This window comes from Camelus ferus, chromosome 20 (genome assembly GCF_009834535.1).
Source record: "Camelus ferus isolate YT-003-E chromosome 20, BCGSAC_Cfer_1.0, whole genome shotgun sequence".
In the NCBI taxonomy this organism is placed as follows: domain Eukaryota; kingdom Metazoa; phylum Chordata; class Mammalia; order Artiodactyla; family Camelidae; genus Camelus; species Camelus ferus.
The window spans coordinates 22,226,148-22,241,820 of NC_045715.1; the positions used below are offsets into that span (position 1 = coordinate 22,226,148).

The 15,673-nt window shown below is 57.5% G+C and overlaps 2 protein-coding genes across 12 annotated transcripts; one reads left to right on the top strand and one right to left on the bottom strand.

Annotated features, from left to right (window-relative positions):
* Positions 1 to 344: 344 nt before the first annotated feature.
* On the bottom strand, positions 345 to 6,978 carry BAK1 (BCL2 antagonist/killer 1). 11 transcript variants are annotated; one of them, XM_032462846.1, is made up of 8 exons: positions 6,727 to 6,973; positions 5,611 to 5,709; positions 4,890 to 5,221; positions 4,680 to 4,780; positions 3,582 to 3,717; positions 3,097 to 3,240; positions 1,808 to 1,988; positions 345 to 1,682 (listed from the first exon to the last, which is right to left on the bottom strand). In XM_032462846.1, exons 4-8 carry the CDS (start codon positions 4,747 to 4,749, stop codon positions 1,578 to 1,580), a joined length of 636 nt encoding a protein of 211 aa, XP_032318737.1. In that variant the 5' UTR covers positions 4,750 to 4,780; positions 4,890 to 5,221; positions 5,611 to 5,709; positions 6,727 to 6,973; the 3' UTR covers positions 345 to 1,577. The 11 variants fall into 11 exon arrangements, 10 of the variants coding, with proteins under 10 accessions (XP_032318737.1, XP_032318736.1, XP_032318734.1 ...); XM_032462845.1 differs by having other exon boundaries at positions 5,115 to 5,221; positions 5,611 to 5,720; XM_032462843.1 differs by having other exon boundaries at positions 5,611 to 5,720.
* A 972-nt stretch (positions 6,979 to 7,950) lies between these two features.
* Positions 7,951 to 13,111, top strand: LOC102524330 (gametogenetin-binding protein 1-like). The gene is given in 7 exon segments (XM_014555697.2): positions 7,951 to 8,296; positions 8,299 to 8,419; positions 9,046 to 9,170; positions 9,605 to 9,699; positions 9,875 to 10,022; positions 11,024 to 11,163; positions 12,855 to 13,111. Coding segments are annotated over 7 exon segments (1,101 nt in total). The 3' UTR covers positions 12,981 to 13,111.
* Positions 13,112 to 15,673: the final 2,562 nt, after the last annotated feature.

Below are 15,673 nucleotides of genomic sequence, written 5' to 3' on the forward strand. Positions count from 1 at the left end.
CTTTTAGGGGCCCTGGAAGGGAGAGGCATTCAGGCCAGGCCTTTGGGGGTTCCCAGGCAAGTGCAGCTGCTCTATCAGCTCTGCAGCCAGAGCCTAGCAGTTTAGGGACCCCTGACTTCCTGGAAACTTGCCTGGAACCCAAAGAGATGAGGGTCGTGCCTGGGAAAGGGGCTAGGGCCTTCTAGTGGGCTGGAGAAACACACTTAGCCCACTACAGGATTCTGGAGGCCCAAGATGAGACCTTATTCAGTAATAAACCAGGTGAAAGCCAGGCATGCCCAGCTTCCCCCATTCCAGCCTGATGGAGTGAAGGGTAGCAGAGGAGACAAAAATTACTAAGTGGGAATGGGGGGATTGCAGTTTATTTTCAGACACACTCAAAGGGTGGGAGGTGGTCAGCCGGCTCTGCCTGCATCCCCTCCCAGCTCTTCGCTTAATTAAGAACTCTCCCCTGACCTCCAACTCCCTAGGCTGTGCAAGATAGATGAGGCACTGCTACCCCACTCACAGGAGGGGCTTAGGTAGGTGTGGAGTGTAGAGACTCCACTAGAGGGGTAGAGTTCAAGTATTCACAGTTCTCCATCCATACCCCCAGATTACACTGTGCCCAGGCCATGAGGAAGGGTCCCAATCCTGGGGTTCATAGTGCTGTTAATAGCCCTTTTCTCACTCAGAAACCTCAGGATGAGCTCCCTACCCCTTTTCCCTGACAATAACAAACCACAGTCCTAAACCATAATGTCAGCACCCCACTCACCCAAGACCCCCACCTTCCTTATCTGGAGTGATAGGGGTGGGGCGAGCTTCACTGGTAGTGAATGGAGCAGGAGCAAGTGGTAATAGGTGAGGGGAAGAGGGGAGAGGAGGATCTCAGAAGGCAGGCTTGGCAGGTGCTGATGAATAATTTCAGGCAGCTCTGGTCTGCACCCTGACTCCACCCACACCCTAGAATCCCTGAGAGTCCAACTGAAAGGCAATGGTGGAGGAGGAATGTGAGGGAGAGGAAGCTGGGCAGGACCTTGTCCCCACCAGTCCTGCCCTGGGGGACATGATGCTTAGGAAGGGCCAGGACTGGGTTCCAGGCCCAGTTCTCAAGCTCTGACCTTCCAGAATAGCTGAATCCTGGGGAGGGGTAGGGCTACTAACCCCCACACCCCAGACATCCTGGCCTTGGGCAGAGTGGTAGGAATGGGGCTGGGGTGGGTGTGTCCTCCCAAGGGTATTATAAAAAGCTAAAACTGTTGACAATTCCTTGGGGAGAAGTGGCTCCCAGCCTCTTGTATCCCCAAGTTATCAATCTCCCTAATGCCCAGCAGACAGGGCACAGGGGGTCCCAGAGAGCTAAGGGAGGAGGCCACAGCCCCTCTCTGAGAGGGGGCCTATTAGCACCATGCAATGTTGGGGCACCCTGCAGCCTGACAGATCTCTGGGCAGGGGCCCTCCAAAGTTGAAGTGTCCACTTGCTAAAGCTTCTGTACTCTTAATGGGGGGGACCCCGGCAGGGGAAGAGGTGAGGGGAGAAGGCTGGGCCGAAGTCCATGCAGGGGTCTCAGGATCCCCAAGGGCCCCTCTGGGAGTCATGACTTGAAGAACCTTCGTACCACAAACTGGCCCAACAAAACCACGGCCAGAACTATCAGCACGTTGCGGATGGGGCCATTTCCCAAGTCCAGGGCCGCCACCTGCCAAGAGAGACAGAGTGGTCACAAAGGGGCTGGCAGGTGTACAGTGCCCTGGGACCAGGGTGGGGCTGTGAGAGGGGTGGTCCCAGCAGCAGGGAGGCGGTCATCAATGCTTGGGCACTCACCCAGCCACCCCTCTGCGCGATCCACCGGGCAATGCAGTGATGCAACATGAAGTCGGCCACGAACCGGGTCACCTGGCCCAGGAAGCCAGTCAGGCCGCGCTGGTAGACATGTAGGGCCAGGCGGTAGCCGAAGCCCAGGAGAGCCACCACTCGGCCCCAGTTGATGCCGCTCTCAAACAGGCTGGGGACAGAGCGTCAACACAGTCAGTGGAGTACCCCAGAGGGCCCTTCAGCCTGCTTTTCCTCTCCCATCTCTTTGGACGTTCCCTGCCCCCCACCAGCTGGAAAGCAAAATGGCTTAGCTGTGAATCGAGGCAGCAGAGGCTGCCCCAGCTTGGCCTCAATTTGGGAAGAGCCTGAGTTTCTGTGAAAGGAGAAAGCTAAGAGGGCATAGAAGTGGGCTGCTGCTGCTGGGGGTGTGGCCCAAGTGCTGGGGGCACAAAGGGGCGCAGAGAGCGTGGAGGACAGAGCGGTGGACAGAGGCAGCAGGGAGATTACCTGTGGGTGCTGCTGCTGGCCTGGCAGCCCGAGGGACAGCAGAGAGAAAAGGACAGAAGAGGTTAGGACAGGTCCTGGAATCACAGCAGAGTGGGTGGTGGCCTCTAAGGACACAGGCAGGATGTTTCAGCCCTGAGCACCAATTCTAAATCTATTGCCTACTCATGCCTTCACCCTCAGCCTCGAATCTACCCCAAGGCTGACCTCCTTACCCAGGTGATGACAATGGCTAACACCTTTAAGTGTGGACACTGTTCAAAACATATTTCCCCTATTTTACGGACCAGGAAACTGAAGGTTAGAAAGTTTCACAAAGCCAGTAAGTGGCAGGCAAAGCTGAGATTTGACCCAGGCAGTTGGTCTCTTTAACTGCAGATTGCCTCTCTGACACCAGATTATACCATCTGGAAGCCATTTCCAGAACCTGGTAGGCTGAAGCCAGGTCCAGCAACCTTACCATCTTTGGTGTGAAATGTTCCAAATCCAAAGGACAGCTGTGTCCCAACTGGGCTGGGGGGCTCTGGGGCCATCCCCACCTGAGCCCCTCCATAGTCCTGATCTAATGGGTCAAATGCCAGAGCTTACAAGGGATGTAACCTTATACACCAGAGATGAAGAGCCTGAGCCTAGAGAGAGGAAGAGACAGGGGCCCAAGGCCACACGTGAATTAACAGCAGACACAGGGATGACAAACACGTCTCCTGACAGTGACAGAGAAGCGTCATCCCATCCCATGGGCAGGGCACAGCACGGTGGTGACAGCGCAATGGAGAGGCAGTGGCCGAAGTTACCTCGAGGCAATCTTGGTGAAATACTCGTAGGCATTCTCTGCTGTTGGCTGCAGGTGCTGCAACATGGCCTGGAACTCTGAGTCGTAGCGCCGGTTGATGTCGTCCCCGATGATGGCGAGCTGGCGACCCACCTGCCCCATGGTGCTGGAGGGACAGGAGGCAGCAGGTGAGCTGGCAAGCAGGTTAGTTAGCACTGGGGCCCGGGCTCATGGCAAAGGGCTTCTGCCTGAGATGCCCTTGGCCTTGTGCACCCCTCCTTAGAGGTCCTGAGAGTGTTCTCAAACATAAAGGCTGGGCCCAAGGACAAGGGGCAGGCATATGCTAAAAAGGGTGCAAGGTCCCGGATGGGTGTGGGAGCCCCAGTTGAACAAGGAGCAGCAGTGGGAGAAGTGCAAGACCCCTCCAGGCCTTCCAGCTCCCAAGACCTGCATGGGGACCCCAAATAAGCCTCCACTTCCCTGTGGGCCCAGGGACCTGCTGCTCACCTGGTAGGTTCCAGGGGCAAGGTGTCCATCTCTGGGTTGGTGGGCGCAGCTGCCCCCTCAGCCTCCTGCTCCTGCTGATGGCGGTAAAAAACGTAGCTGCGGAAAACCTCCTCCGTGTCCCGGGCTACCTGCTCCTCTGAGGATCAAAGCTGGGAGTCAGGGAGGAAGTGCTCTGGGGATGATTCACTCTGCCTGTGGACAAAAGTGTCTCTCTTCTGGTCCTTAGTTAACACCTAGTGCTTACTCTGTGCAGAGTAGTCTTCTGGCACTTTTCATTTCATCCTCACAACAGTCTTGTGAAGTAGCTGATCCCTAGTTTACAGATGGGGAAACTGAGGCACAGTGTTTATGTAACTTGCACAAGGCCATACAGCTGGAGGGAGCAGTATAGACAGGACGGAATCCCTGGCACTTGGGTCCCTGACTTCATTTTAGTGTGTACAAGGCACCCAGCCCTTATGGCTTAGGGAATGTGGGAAACCAAATTTGAAATTGTAGCCTGAGGCCCAGAAAAACCACATCGAGAGATAGTGACAAACCTGGGACTGAACCCAAAGTCCAGGGAAGAACTTGGGGTGGGCTGTGAGCTGCAGGCTTCCCTGATGGTCCCCTTGGAACAGGGAACAGAGCAGCCATCTTACTTCCTCCCCAAAGTTGTAACAACCCCGTTCCCTGTTTAGCAGACCTGACTTGGTGATAAGCCCGTTGACTTCCTTATTTCTCCCACTGCAGGGATAGGACAGCCACGCCACGCCCTTCTTTCCTCCTCCTCACCCCACCCTGCCCAGCTGCCCTGGGAGGGCACTGTGCCCATCTCATGCTCCCTCCCTGACCCCTCCCAGCCTCAAAACCTCCCACCCCTCCTCCCACCAAGACTCCCCCCATTCTCAGGGCTTAATCTTGACTGCAGTCCAGCTTCTGAGCCTGACGGGCTGCCTGCATTGGGTAGGGAGATGCTTTTCTCCTTTATACAAGGTGAGTAAACTGAGGCAGGCAAGCCTGCCTTTCATTCCCGCCTGGCCTATCCACATCTGCTCTCTCAATCCTCACAGACAACTCTGGTGGTCATGGGATGGGCGAGGGGACAAAGACCCTCACCCGAAGTGGAGGAGGGATCAGGTTCTCCACACCCCTGCCTGGGAGGACCTGGACCTTGTCCGGATGCCATTCCTCAGGTCCTGGTGGAGGGCAGTGTTAGCCTGTGGGGATGGGTGAGAAAAAGCAAAGATGGGGAACAGAGGTTTCTTCAGCCACATGGAGGGAAGGGGGCCCCCATTCCCCAAAGACCCCACCGCCCTAAGAACTTACTGAGAATTACACTGGCAGCTCTTCAAGGGGCACTGGGGGTGAGAAAAGCCAGGCAGCCAAAATTCCCACCCAGGGATCAGCCGGGAGGAGGGGTGCTGCTACAGTGCCCTAGGGGATCTCTAGTTGCATTTCACCCCACTCCTGGGCCAGGGAGGCTAGTTTCAGAGGCTGGGGTTCCTTCTGCTGCTCCCAGGGCCTCCTGCACCTTACCCAGCACATGCTTACCGCAGACTTGCCACCTTCCAGCCAATGACCCATGAAGGCTGTCCTTGAAGGTCTCACTTCCCCTTGGCTAGTCAGAACACACCTGTTTTCCAGCTCAGGCCTGTTAGCTGCAAACATTTCCTGAGTGCCTGTGGTATGCTTCTACCACGTATGTATGTGTACTCCCCGGGGGGGCTGGACATGGAAAGAGCACAGTAACCTGGCAGGGTAAGCGCTGGCATGCCCATTTTATAGGTGGGAAAGGTGAGGCACAAAGAAGTTAGTGCCCAAGGCCACATAGCTAGTCAAGGCATCAGGTTGATTATCTGAATTTCCATGAGTCCATCCTCCACTTAACACTCATTTCAGACTTATTTTCCAGTTTGTGAACCTCAGAGGGTGTCCCTTCCAGGGCAACTTTCCCTGTTTGAGTCCCACCTGTGCTCTTCCCATTCCTGCGTGGCAGGTAGTTGAGGAAACCTTCTTCCCAGCCCCCCAACCTGTCTCACACATGTACCTCCTTGCTCTCCTGTCTCCAGCCTCTGTTTTCCTCTTTTGCCCAGTTCTGGCCACAACTCTGGTCTGCTCTGTACAGCGTCCACAGAGGGTGTATTTCCTGGACATAAGCTGTTTCACTTTCAGTTTGCACCCCCTTCATTTCCCCCCACCCCAAGGCTGCCTCCACCACCCGGGTGGGAAACCCCCTCCTCCTATCCCTGGGGAGGGCCCAGCCCTTCCTGGGGCCAAGCACAGCTGCTCCCTCCTCCCTGGGAGGACCTGTGTGCCCTCCCCCACTCTCTTCCCTCTCAGGCCTGGGGCCATTTTTGAAAGTGCCCCAGAGAAGGGTGGGGGGGGGGCGGTCCCTCTGTGTTCTCCACCCTTCCACTCTTTCAGGGCAGGGACGGGGGAAGGCAGATCCTCCCCTCCTCCACCCCTGGGTGCCTGGCCTCATTAAAATAGACCTTTGCCTGGCACACCCCCATCCCAACTACTTCTTCCTGAACAAGGTGTCCTCCTCTCTCCCCTGGTCCCTGAAGCCTGGTGCCCCCAGGACCGCAGGGCTGGGGGGTTACCTACTGCACCTCAATCACTACCCCTGGGACTTAATTCTGGGATGAAGGTGGAGACTAGAAACAGCCCCCAGGGCCAGGGGCCTGTGCCTACCTGGGTCTGCCTCTACCCTCATCCGAGTGGCCTGACTTCCTGGTAGGGGGCCGTCCACTGTACCCCACCTGCTGGGTTTGCTGGGCCCAGGCTATTTCCCAGGGGGAGCTGCCTGGCTTGACTTGCAGACCTAGTGTTAGGACTCCTGGGGCAGCAGGAAGCGCTATAAAAGTTCTCCCCCTGCCCTTGACCTTGGCTCTGACCTCCACTCCCATCCCCCAGATTGCTCAAGAACTTGGTTCTTTGGCACCCGATTCTCTGGCACCCAGGGCCAGAGCAAGAGGGGAAGCTGTCTGTATGGCAGCCAGAGGGAGCCCTGACTGGATCAGGCCCCCAGCAGGGGTTGGCAGAGCTGCCCAGATAAGCCTTGAGGCCTCCCCCTCCCCACCGGGCCCCCTAAGGGTTCCCTGCCTCACCCTGGGCCTAGGTTTCAGAGAGCAGGGAGGATGGGCAGGACCCTCCCGCTTACCTGCCTGGACCCTAGCCCTGGCCCTGGCCCGGGATCGCTCAGCAGGGCGGAGGCCGGAGATCCTGAGGGGCCAGTGGCTGCTCCCAAGGGTAAGGTACCCAGGCCTGGCTTCCCGGAACGGGCGTCAGTGAATTCCTGGTGTCCGGATGCAGCCTCTGCTTGTCCTGGCGCGGCCCTGGGGACCCGCAAGGCTTCGGTGATCATAGAGGTGCCGGCAACTCCCTGCTTCAATCAGCTCCCTCTAGAGGAAGTTGCTCTGTGGCCGCCGGATGCGGATGCACCAGCCTAAGCCTTGGGCTAGGTCTGGTCTCGGCTCCCTGGCGAGAGAGCTGCTCCCACCTGGGAGGAGTGTCTCCCCCTCCCCCACTGCTTTCCCCACCACTGATTCCCAGCCCTCATCCTTGGTCTTTTCCCCACTTCCGTCATCAATATTAATAAAAAAAAGCCAGGATGGTGAGGTTTCTTAAGCACCACTGTGTGCCAGGCTCTTTAGGAACTACTGTCTCACAGAATCCTCTCAACAACCTATGGAAGTAGGTACTTAGCCTACACCCATTTTACAGATGGATAGACTGAGGCTTAGGAGGCTGGTTTAAGGAACCTCTCCCCAGGTCACTGAGCTGGTTTTATAATCGGGGCTGTAGGTGGGGGATAATAATAATACTAAATTGAGATTCAACGTGCAATTAAGACCCATGTACCAAGCACCTTGGTGGTGTCCGGAGGTAAAAATCTTGAAGGTGATAGTCAGGTAAACAGAGATGAAAACACAGGGTCTGTGCTACAAACTGGGCACGTGCAAGTTGGATGCTGAGAGGGAGACAAGAGGGAGGACAGATACTCTCTGGCCTCGGGGAATGGCCCTCAAGGACAAAAGCAGCCACAGCCAGGGAAGGACAGGCCTAGCGGAGAGGGGTGAGTGCCCCTGCCCCGTTCTGATTCGGGGTTCCCCAACCTCCTCTGCCCCCTACCCCTGTGTCTCCTGGAGCCTCACCAACTGCCCCGCTCAGGCTGGCTCCCCAGGCCTCCTTCCCCTGCTTCATTGCCCCCTGCACATTCTGCCCCCAGCCAAATCCCCCCTACCATACCCCACCCCCACCTTTGCCTTCTAGAACTCCTGGAAGTTTTCAACTGGAGGTTTTAATTTGAAAACCTTCTATTCTTAAGCAGTTGGTCCTGAGGTGGCTGCTACAGCCCTTCCCTCTGACTCAGGTCCTTCTCAAGATGGAGACCCCAGCTCCAACCCCTCGATCCAGAATTTGGGGCCACTCCTCCATGCTCTGCCTTTTCCATAGCCTGGTGGGGAGCAAGGGCAGCCCAAAGAGCTCAGACAAGGCCCTGTTAGGGGGTCGGGCACTCCCCTTGCCAGAGCAGGACGCCATCCCCTTGATAACTGACCACCAGGGAGGAGCAGGGAGGAAGGAGTCCAGGCCATCCGCCGTGCTGCCCTATACCCTCTCTGTGGCCCTATCACAGCCCGATCCCTCAAGGCTTGGGATGGGGGATGCAGGGCCCCAGACCCCCACCCCCATGGAGGTCCTGAGGGTCGTGGCCCAGGGTGCAGAGGTGAAGTCGTCCTGCCCAGGGGAAGCCAGGAGGTGCTGGGCAACCTGTTTGAGTTGGAGGAGAGGGAAGATGAGGAGGAGGAGGAAGCAGCAGGGAAGGCCTTAGGGGATACTGGGACCTCAGACAGGTGAGGAGCTGGGCTGTGGATTGTGGGAAGGAGCCTCGGATGGTGGTACTGGGGCGAGGCCTGGATGTAAGAAGAGAGAAGGATGTGGACCTGGATGGGAGGACCCAGAATGGGGATGGACCAGGAACAGACTCCTTGGATGGGCAGAGGACTGGGTGGGGAATGGATGGACACATCATGGTTGGAGGGGAGCTCGGGGCTGTTGGAGGCAGAGATGGGGGTCTTCCCACAAGTGAGGGGTTATGGATGGAGGCACCGAAAGGAAAGGGGGACAGGCCAGGGACTGGGAAGGGCTCCTTTCCGGGCCCCACTCCTCCCTGCCTTCCCTCCTCACTCTCTCCTACCTGGTTCCCACTCCCATGTGGACTTGGTGCCCACCCTGGTGAGGAAGGGGGCCCACTTCTCCCTCTGCTCCCCACCCCTCTCCTCACCCTGTTATTGGAGACAGATACCCACCTCTGTGATGAAGACCCCAGAGGGCACAGCAGGGAGTCGTTGGGAACAGGAGGATGGAGGAGGCTGAGCTGGGCTTGTGTGAGAGCCTTAGGGGGCTGGAGGGGCTGGGGGCCTTCACCACATCTCTGGGCTCCACCTGCCACCTGCATCTGACTATGCTTTGGGATTAGGGGCCACTTTGCCCAAGCCTTGGAGCAAGGATGCCTGCAAAGGGCCATGGGGCCACTGGCAGTCAGCCCCGAGGCCTTTACCAGGGAGGAGGAGGAGGAGGAGGAGGAGGAGTGTCTTCTTAATGGTGAGTGTGGTGGCCACAGGCGTGAGGGAGATGCCAGAAACAGACCATCTTCCTCTAGGACTCCCCAGGGCTGTGGGGCCTGGGAGGACACAGGGCAGTTTGAGGGAATGCTGGAAGCAGGCTGCGTTTGAATTCCTACTCCACTAGGCCAAGCTGTGTGATGGCAGCAAGTCACTCAACCTTTCTGTGTCTCAGTTCCTCATCTATAAAATGGTAATATAACAGTACCTATCTCAGAGGGCAGTTGCAAGGATGAAACGAGAAGTTCTTTGTGAATGCCTGGGACTGTGCCTGGCACATAGCAGGTGTTTGCTAATGAAAACAAGGAAACCTCACCTTCAGCTTGGCCCTCCCTGTGTCACTGCCCACCTGGGCTTGGGCCTGGGCCGCCTCTCATTGCTGTCAGCCTGTCAGTGACCCCTACCTCTCCACAGGAGACCTCGGGTTGGCCTCCTCGAAAGTAGGGACAACTCCCTGGAACTGCCTCCTCAGCTTGTACAAGCAGCTTCAGAAATCGGCCATGGCCAAGGTCCGTGGGGCTAGGCTCTGGTTGCGGGGGTGAGGCCTGCCTAGGGTCTCAGGGGAGCAGTCATCTTTCTTAACCCTTTGGGAGCTGTTGTTCCCTCCTGCTTTCTGTTTTTGGGTTGGGGTGCGGGCTTGGGGCCCTGCCCCCTGACCTGCTCATTGACGGGGCACACCCTCAGTTTCCTCTCAAGGAAGTCTTGCCCCACGAGGAGAAAGATGAGGAAGAGGAAATGGAGGAAGAGGACAGCTCATTCAAGCTCTGTGTCCCAGACATTGTCACCCTCCAGTCGCCGCTGCATAAGACTTTTGGGTCGACAGATACAGTAGGTAAGTGTGGTGCCCCCACCTCCCCGCCCAATCAGTCCCCAGGTGGAGGGAGTCCCACTTTGGCCTGTGGCTCATGGGTGCGATACCAGTTCTTACCACCAGGTGGCACCAGAAGACCTAAGATGACCACTCGAGCTCGGGGACCAGTGTGTGGCTGGTCTGGAGGTCAGGCTAGGTTTAGCTAGTGTCCTCCTCCCTCAGGGTTTGGGAGGCTGCCGGGGTGGGGGTGGGGGGTTGACTGGGACTCCAGTTCCTCAAGCACTACCCAGTCCCAGCCCGGAATTCTCCCTCTTTCACTGGCCACCTCCATCCCTAGTTTTCCCATCACGCATCATGCACTGCTGTGACAGTGCCCCAGAGGGCCCACTCTCCCATTACAGCTCCCTTGCTGCCCAGACATGGTGAGCAGATGGCCTAGTGATAGTCACATATTACGATAACATCACTGTTGACATTTTCATAGCCATTACTATGGGCCAAACCCTCTTTTAAGCACTTTTCATGAAGTAATGCATTATAACTCTGAGGTAGGTCCTGTTACAGTCTCTGCTTCACTCTGAGGAAAGTGGGGCACAGAGAGGTTAAATAAAACTTGTCCAAGCTCACACAGCTAGTAAGTGGCAGAGCTGGAACTCGAACCCAGGGGGTTTGGGTGGTTTCAGATCCGTGCTCTGAAGTTGGTGGCTGGAGTGGGCCAGGTGGGGGTGGGGGCAGATGTCTGGCCCTCGCATGCTCTCCCCAGGAGGTAGGGAAAGAGACTTACACTCATACTGGCAGGAGAGAGCCCATGGAAAGTGAGTTTCCTGAGAAAGGCAGGGTGGTAGGGAGGTGGCATCTGGCTGGCTCCGGGGATGAAGAAAGGGCTATGGCTGGGGGTGACCAGGGGCTGCACAGGCTGCGGTGAGGTTTGGAGAGCCGGAGCCACCTCCTCTTCCTTCAATCCTCATCAGGTTGCTCCACCCTTCTCCTGCCTGTCCCATGCCCATCTCTCTGGCTCTCAGGTTTTGTGGAGTTGGAGTTAAAGAAGCTTCCGGTAGTACAACGGGAGTCCTGCCTCTGGAAGATGGGTGGCCATGAGGGCCAGGAGCTGCTGGACCAGCAGGAGATCACCCTGGAGGAGGCAGGCATTGTGGACAGCCAGGTGTGCCTGGCCCATCCAACTACCACACCCTGCCTGAGGGCACTGGGGAAAGTGGGGCTGGAGACCTCCTATCTTCTCAGGCCCCTGGGCCTGGCTCCAGCATCACCCCTCCCTCCACCAACCCTCCACTGCTGGGTGTGAAAGGCATAATTCCTTCTTGGGGGTGGTGCTGTCAGAGTGCAGAGGAGGTCCTGACCCCCTGCACACACACTTCTCCATCAGTCTGTCATTTGACCTCGAGTCCAGATGTCCATATTTAAGGCTTAACTGCCATCCTTCTGCTGTGTGGCCTTGGGCAAGTGTCTTCCCCTCTCTGGGCCTCAGTTTCCTCATCTCTACAATGAGGAGATTTGTGTAGGTGGCTTTAAGGCTTTCCTGTGCCTCTGTCAGTCACATAATGTTGCTCTTTCTCTGTTTTCTCCTCCAGTTCACAGTCATGCCTACTCCCACGAACACACAGAGGCGTGGGCAAGGACTACCCGCAGGCCCACCCTCTTTGACCTTGGCCTTATATGTTGGGCCTGTCCCAGCTTCTCTGAGTGCACATTGACAGATCTGTTGATGACAAATGTGTCAAAGTCCTTTTTATCCTTCTATTCATTCATCAGCTCATCCTTTCATTCAGTGGAATTTTGTCCCTGATAGTCTGTGTCGCTTACAAAAGGAAGAGCGAAGTCTTTAGTCGAAGTCTCTGCTCTGGCACTGACTTGCTCTGTGACTTGGTTTCTTTACCTGTAAAAGAGGACCATTGGAGGATCTGATAAGCTGAAGAGTGTGTGACCTTCAGCTGCAAAGGGCACTCTAGTGTCGGGGATTACGTCTCCCCCTTGGGGTCGTGAACACCAGAAATACTTGCCTCTGGGACATTGAGAGGCAGCCTTCCCATTGTCCTGAGCCCGCATGAGTCACAGGGCTCCCCTCTGTGCTCTGGGGAACATGCTGGGCCACCTCACCCCGCATCACACTGATTGTCGCTCTGGCAGGGCCCTTGCTTTTGCCTTTACTCGCTGAAAGGATCTCTCCTCACCCTTCCCTCCTGCTTCCCCTCCCCTCGAGAACCGCCCCCTGAGCCAGGCTGCCCCGCTCCCAGGAGTCACAGTCCTAGGGTAGCCGGAGCAGTGCTGGGGGCCCCTAGGGAGCTTCTGGGTAATGGCAAGTGGGGGCCCAGCTCAGTCCTCACGGGGACACAGCTGCCTCCAGAATGTCTTCCTCCTGCGGGTGTTTCAGGGGTCATGTCCATCACCACCCCTGCTTTCTCCTTATCTGCCCTCAGGAATACCAGGCTGAGGGGGAAGGAAGTCGCCTCCCAGCCTTTGGGGAATGCTGGGGACCTGGGGCAGGGGTGCTGAGGCAGTGGAAGCACCATCCTAGGCTGGAGGGAAGGGTGCAGAGCCCCATTGGTGTGATGTCCAGGACAGAGGTGAGGGAAGGGAGGGCTTGGTTGGGGTGCCTGGCTCGAGGGCTTCCAGGGAACCCCTCCCAAGTTGGAGGGAGAGGGTATCTCTATTTTATGGGAGGGAGGGAGGTGGCTCAGGGATAGTGGATCTGGGTCCACATGGGAGAGGGTCTGGAAAGGGCTTTGGGGTGCTTGTCTCTGGGAGTAGGTGGAAAGGTTCTGGGAGGATGCAGAGCAGGGAGGGGAGAGCTCAAAGATGCCAAGTCATCTTCCTTCACCCACTTCTGCCCCCCAGCACCTGCTCCTTGAGGAGATGGATGAGATGGGAAACTGGCCCCCAGAGAGTGAACCTGGTGCTGGCCTGAGTCTGCCCTGCCCGGATCCCTGCAACCCACATAGGGATGTGTCCCCCGCTTCTTAGGGCACATCAAGAAGCCCCTGGGGCCAAGGGGTCTTAAGATAAATGGTTGTCCATGTGTCTGCAGAGTGGGCCTGCCCAGCAGACTGTCCCGTCACCAGACTCAGACCTGTGATGTTACTAATAAAACCCAATTTGACTTTGGCCTTTTGGGCTGTCTGTCTGTGGACCCCGTCCCTCATCCTCAATCCAGGAATAAGCTTAGTTTATAGAGGTCTCAGTCTAGTCCTAGTCCTTGCCCATGGGCCACCAGGCTGCCCTGGCTGCAGAGCCCTGGGTTCCAGTGGAGGGGCCACAGTAGGGCATCTGAGCTGGAGGACAGGAGGTTTGGTGCACCTGACATGGGGGTGGGAGTGAGGAAGGGCATGTAGCTCAGAGTGCCAAGGGAGCCCCTGCTGCCTGCCCCTCTCAGTAGGAGTGTTCCTGGCCTCCCTCCCTCCTAAGTTCCCAGGCCAGGCTTGTGGCCTCACAGGGAGGATCCGGGAATTCTCCAGGAGGAAGTTGCTGCCCAGCCAGCACAGGGACAAAACCAGGAAAGCAGCCCTGGGACCATGGGGACCTGCCTCTGGGGCTGGGATAGGGGGCGTGTGAGGGGTCCCTGGGGTTGATGGAGGAGGGCCCATGCTATAGGGGCTGGGGGCAGGACCCTATCCTGCTGTTCCTGGTCATGGCCCAGGCTACCATGCTTGGTGCTGAGCACCTCTGAGGAGCCCGGCCTGAGGGAGTTCCAGACATCTAGAAAGCCCAAATCCCAGAAACAAGGATGGGCTTGCATTAGGGGTGCACAATGCTGTGCCCTTACTGGCCATGGAAGGGCTCACCCTTATACCTGGCTTTGTGGGTATCCAGTGGGTGGGAGGGCCAGGCTGGGCTTGGGCACCAGGAGGTGCTATTGCCAGGAGGTCCTGCTGGGTCCCGGTAGGATCCTGGTTCCTTCCCTCCCATTCTGAGCTTCCAGCACAAGTGTGCGAGAGAGCTCCCACTGCCCTAGTTCTTATCAACACAACTGCTGTTTACAGCTTGTCTGGCCTTCTCTGTGGGGCCCCCATTATGTCCAACCCGAAGCCTGTGGCAGAGCTGAAGTTCAATGTCAGAACATGGGGGCCACTCCAAATAATTATTGTAATTGATAACAACAGCTGGTTGTCGGATGGATATCAGTGCTTGGGGTGGTGGTAGGGAAACTGCAGTGACCTGGCCTCCTGCCCCAGCTCCGCCCAGCCCAGTGAAGGTGGGAGTCCCTGCCTCTCATCCCCCCACCACTCCCCACCACCCCCACCTACCCCGGACTGGGGTTGATGAGGGCTAGTGATTCACAGGTGGGCTGAGGCTTTATTTTCTCCTGGGCTTCCTGGTCAGGCCCCACCCCCTGGAATCCTTGATTCAGGCTCTGAGCTGAGGCTGGTGGAAGGGCCCATCTGGACTGTCCCTCTGAGTCAGCTGGGAAGCAGCCTTGTGACCATATGACTCACCTGTGCCCTGATTATTTCCTCCCAGAGTGCTGGCTGTTGGGAAGGGTGGGGGCCTCGGAGGGCAGCCTGTTCGCTCCCTGGTTGCACGTGGACCCCTGGTGTTCCCCGCATGGACATAGCACTCCTCATGGACCCCACGGAGAGGGTACTTCTCTGCCTTCCCCCTGCCTGAGAAGCCCCCAAACCTGGTGCCAGCCATGCCCTGGCTGGAGGAGGCTGCCTGGGCCCAGAGCCCTCCAGGAGGCAGCTCTGCACCTCCCATTGCCAACAGCTCCTGGGCACAGGCAGGCACCACAATGGGTCAGGGAGGCTGGCCCTGCTGGCAGCTCAGGCTCCTTGGCTGCCCACCTGAGCCAGGTGGCCACTCCGAGGCCACCTCAGCTCCCGGGGACAGGAGCACCTCTTCCTGGGACCCGTCAAGTATGGGGCTGCTGGGGAGTGAGGGGAGCAGAGTCTCTCTTTCCCTTTATGTTAAGCAAGGGTCATGGCACCTCCTCGTCCACCTGGCTCTGGGGTCCCTATGAACTATGGAGAGGAAGGTCTGTGAGGCTGGGAGTGTTGCTGCTGGTGGTGGAGCAGGACAGGGGTGGGGTGGGCCTGAGGGCCTTTTGCCGGCCCCAAAGGGTCCTGGGCTGGTTTCTGTGGATGGGCCTAGCTTGGCACGAGTGGCCCAGGGGCCTGCTGTGGGGGAAGGCCAGTGGGCAGGGACAGAGGGCTGGGCTCAGGCTCCCCACCCACACAGAGAGAGGCCAGGCCTTCCTGAATGGTGTTTGAGGGAACGCTGCAGATGCGTCTGTGGGTCTGACCCGAGGACTGGGTGACATTTAAAGCTGTCTTCACCTTGTGGGTGTGTGGACAGTCAGGGGAGGGCTGCCGTGCACTGCTGTGCGGGCCGCACCCTGCAGCAGGGCGCTTGGCTCAAGGGTGAGAGGGCTCTGAAACCCTGTGAAGGTGCCTCTAATTTACTTAAAAGGGCCAATTGAGCTGGCAGTGGCCCTGGTCAGTCCTGTAGGTTTAAGTTGAGCCATGTTGTCAGAACTTGCCAAGCCTCTGCCCCTCTCTTCTCTGCCATCTTTCTCCATCTCTCTCTTTTGGTAACTGCATGTGGGTCTCTGTTCCCCCCTCCCTCTCCCCCTCTCTCCGTATGTCTCTGTCTCTTTCTCACTGTATGTCTGGGGGGATGTGAGAAAAGCAGCCCCCGGATCCATTCTGAAGGTATTTGGG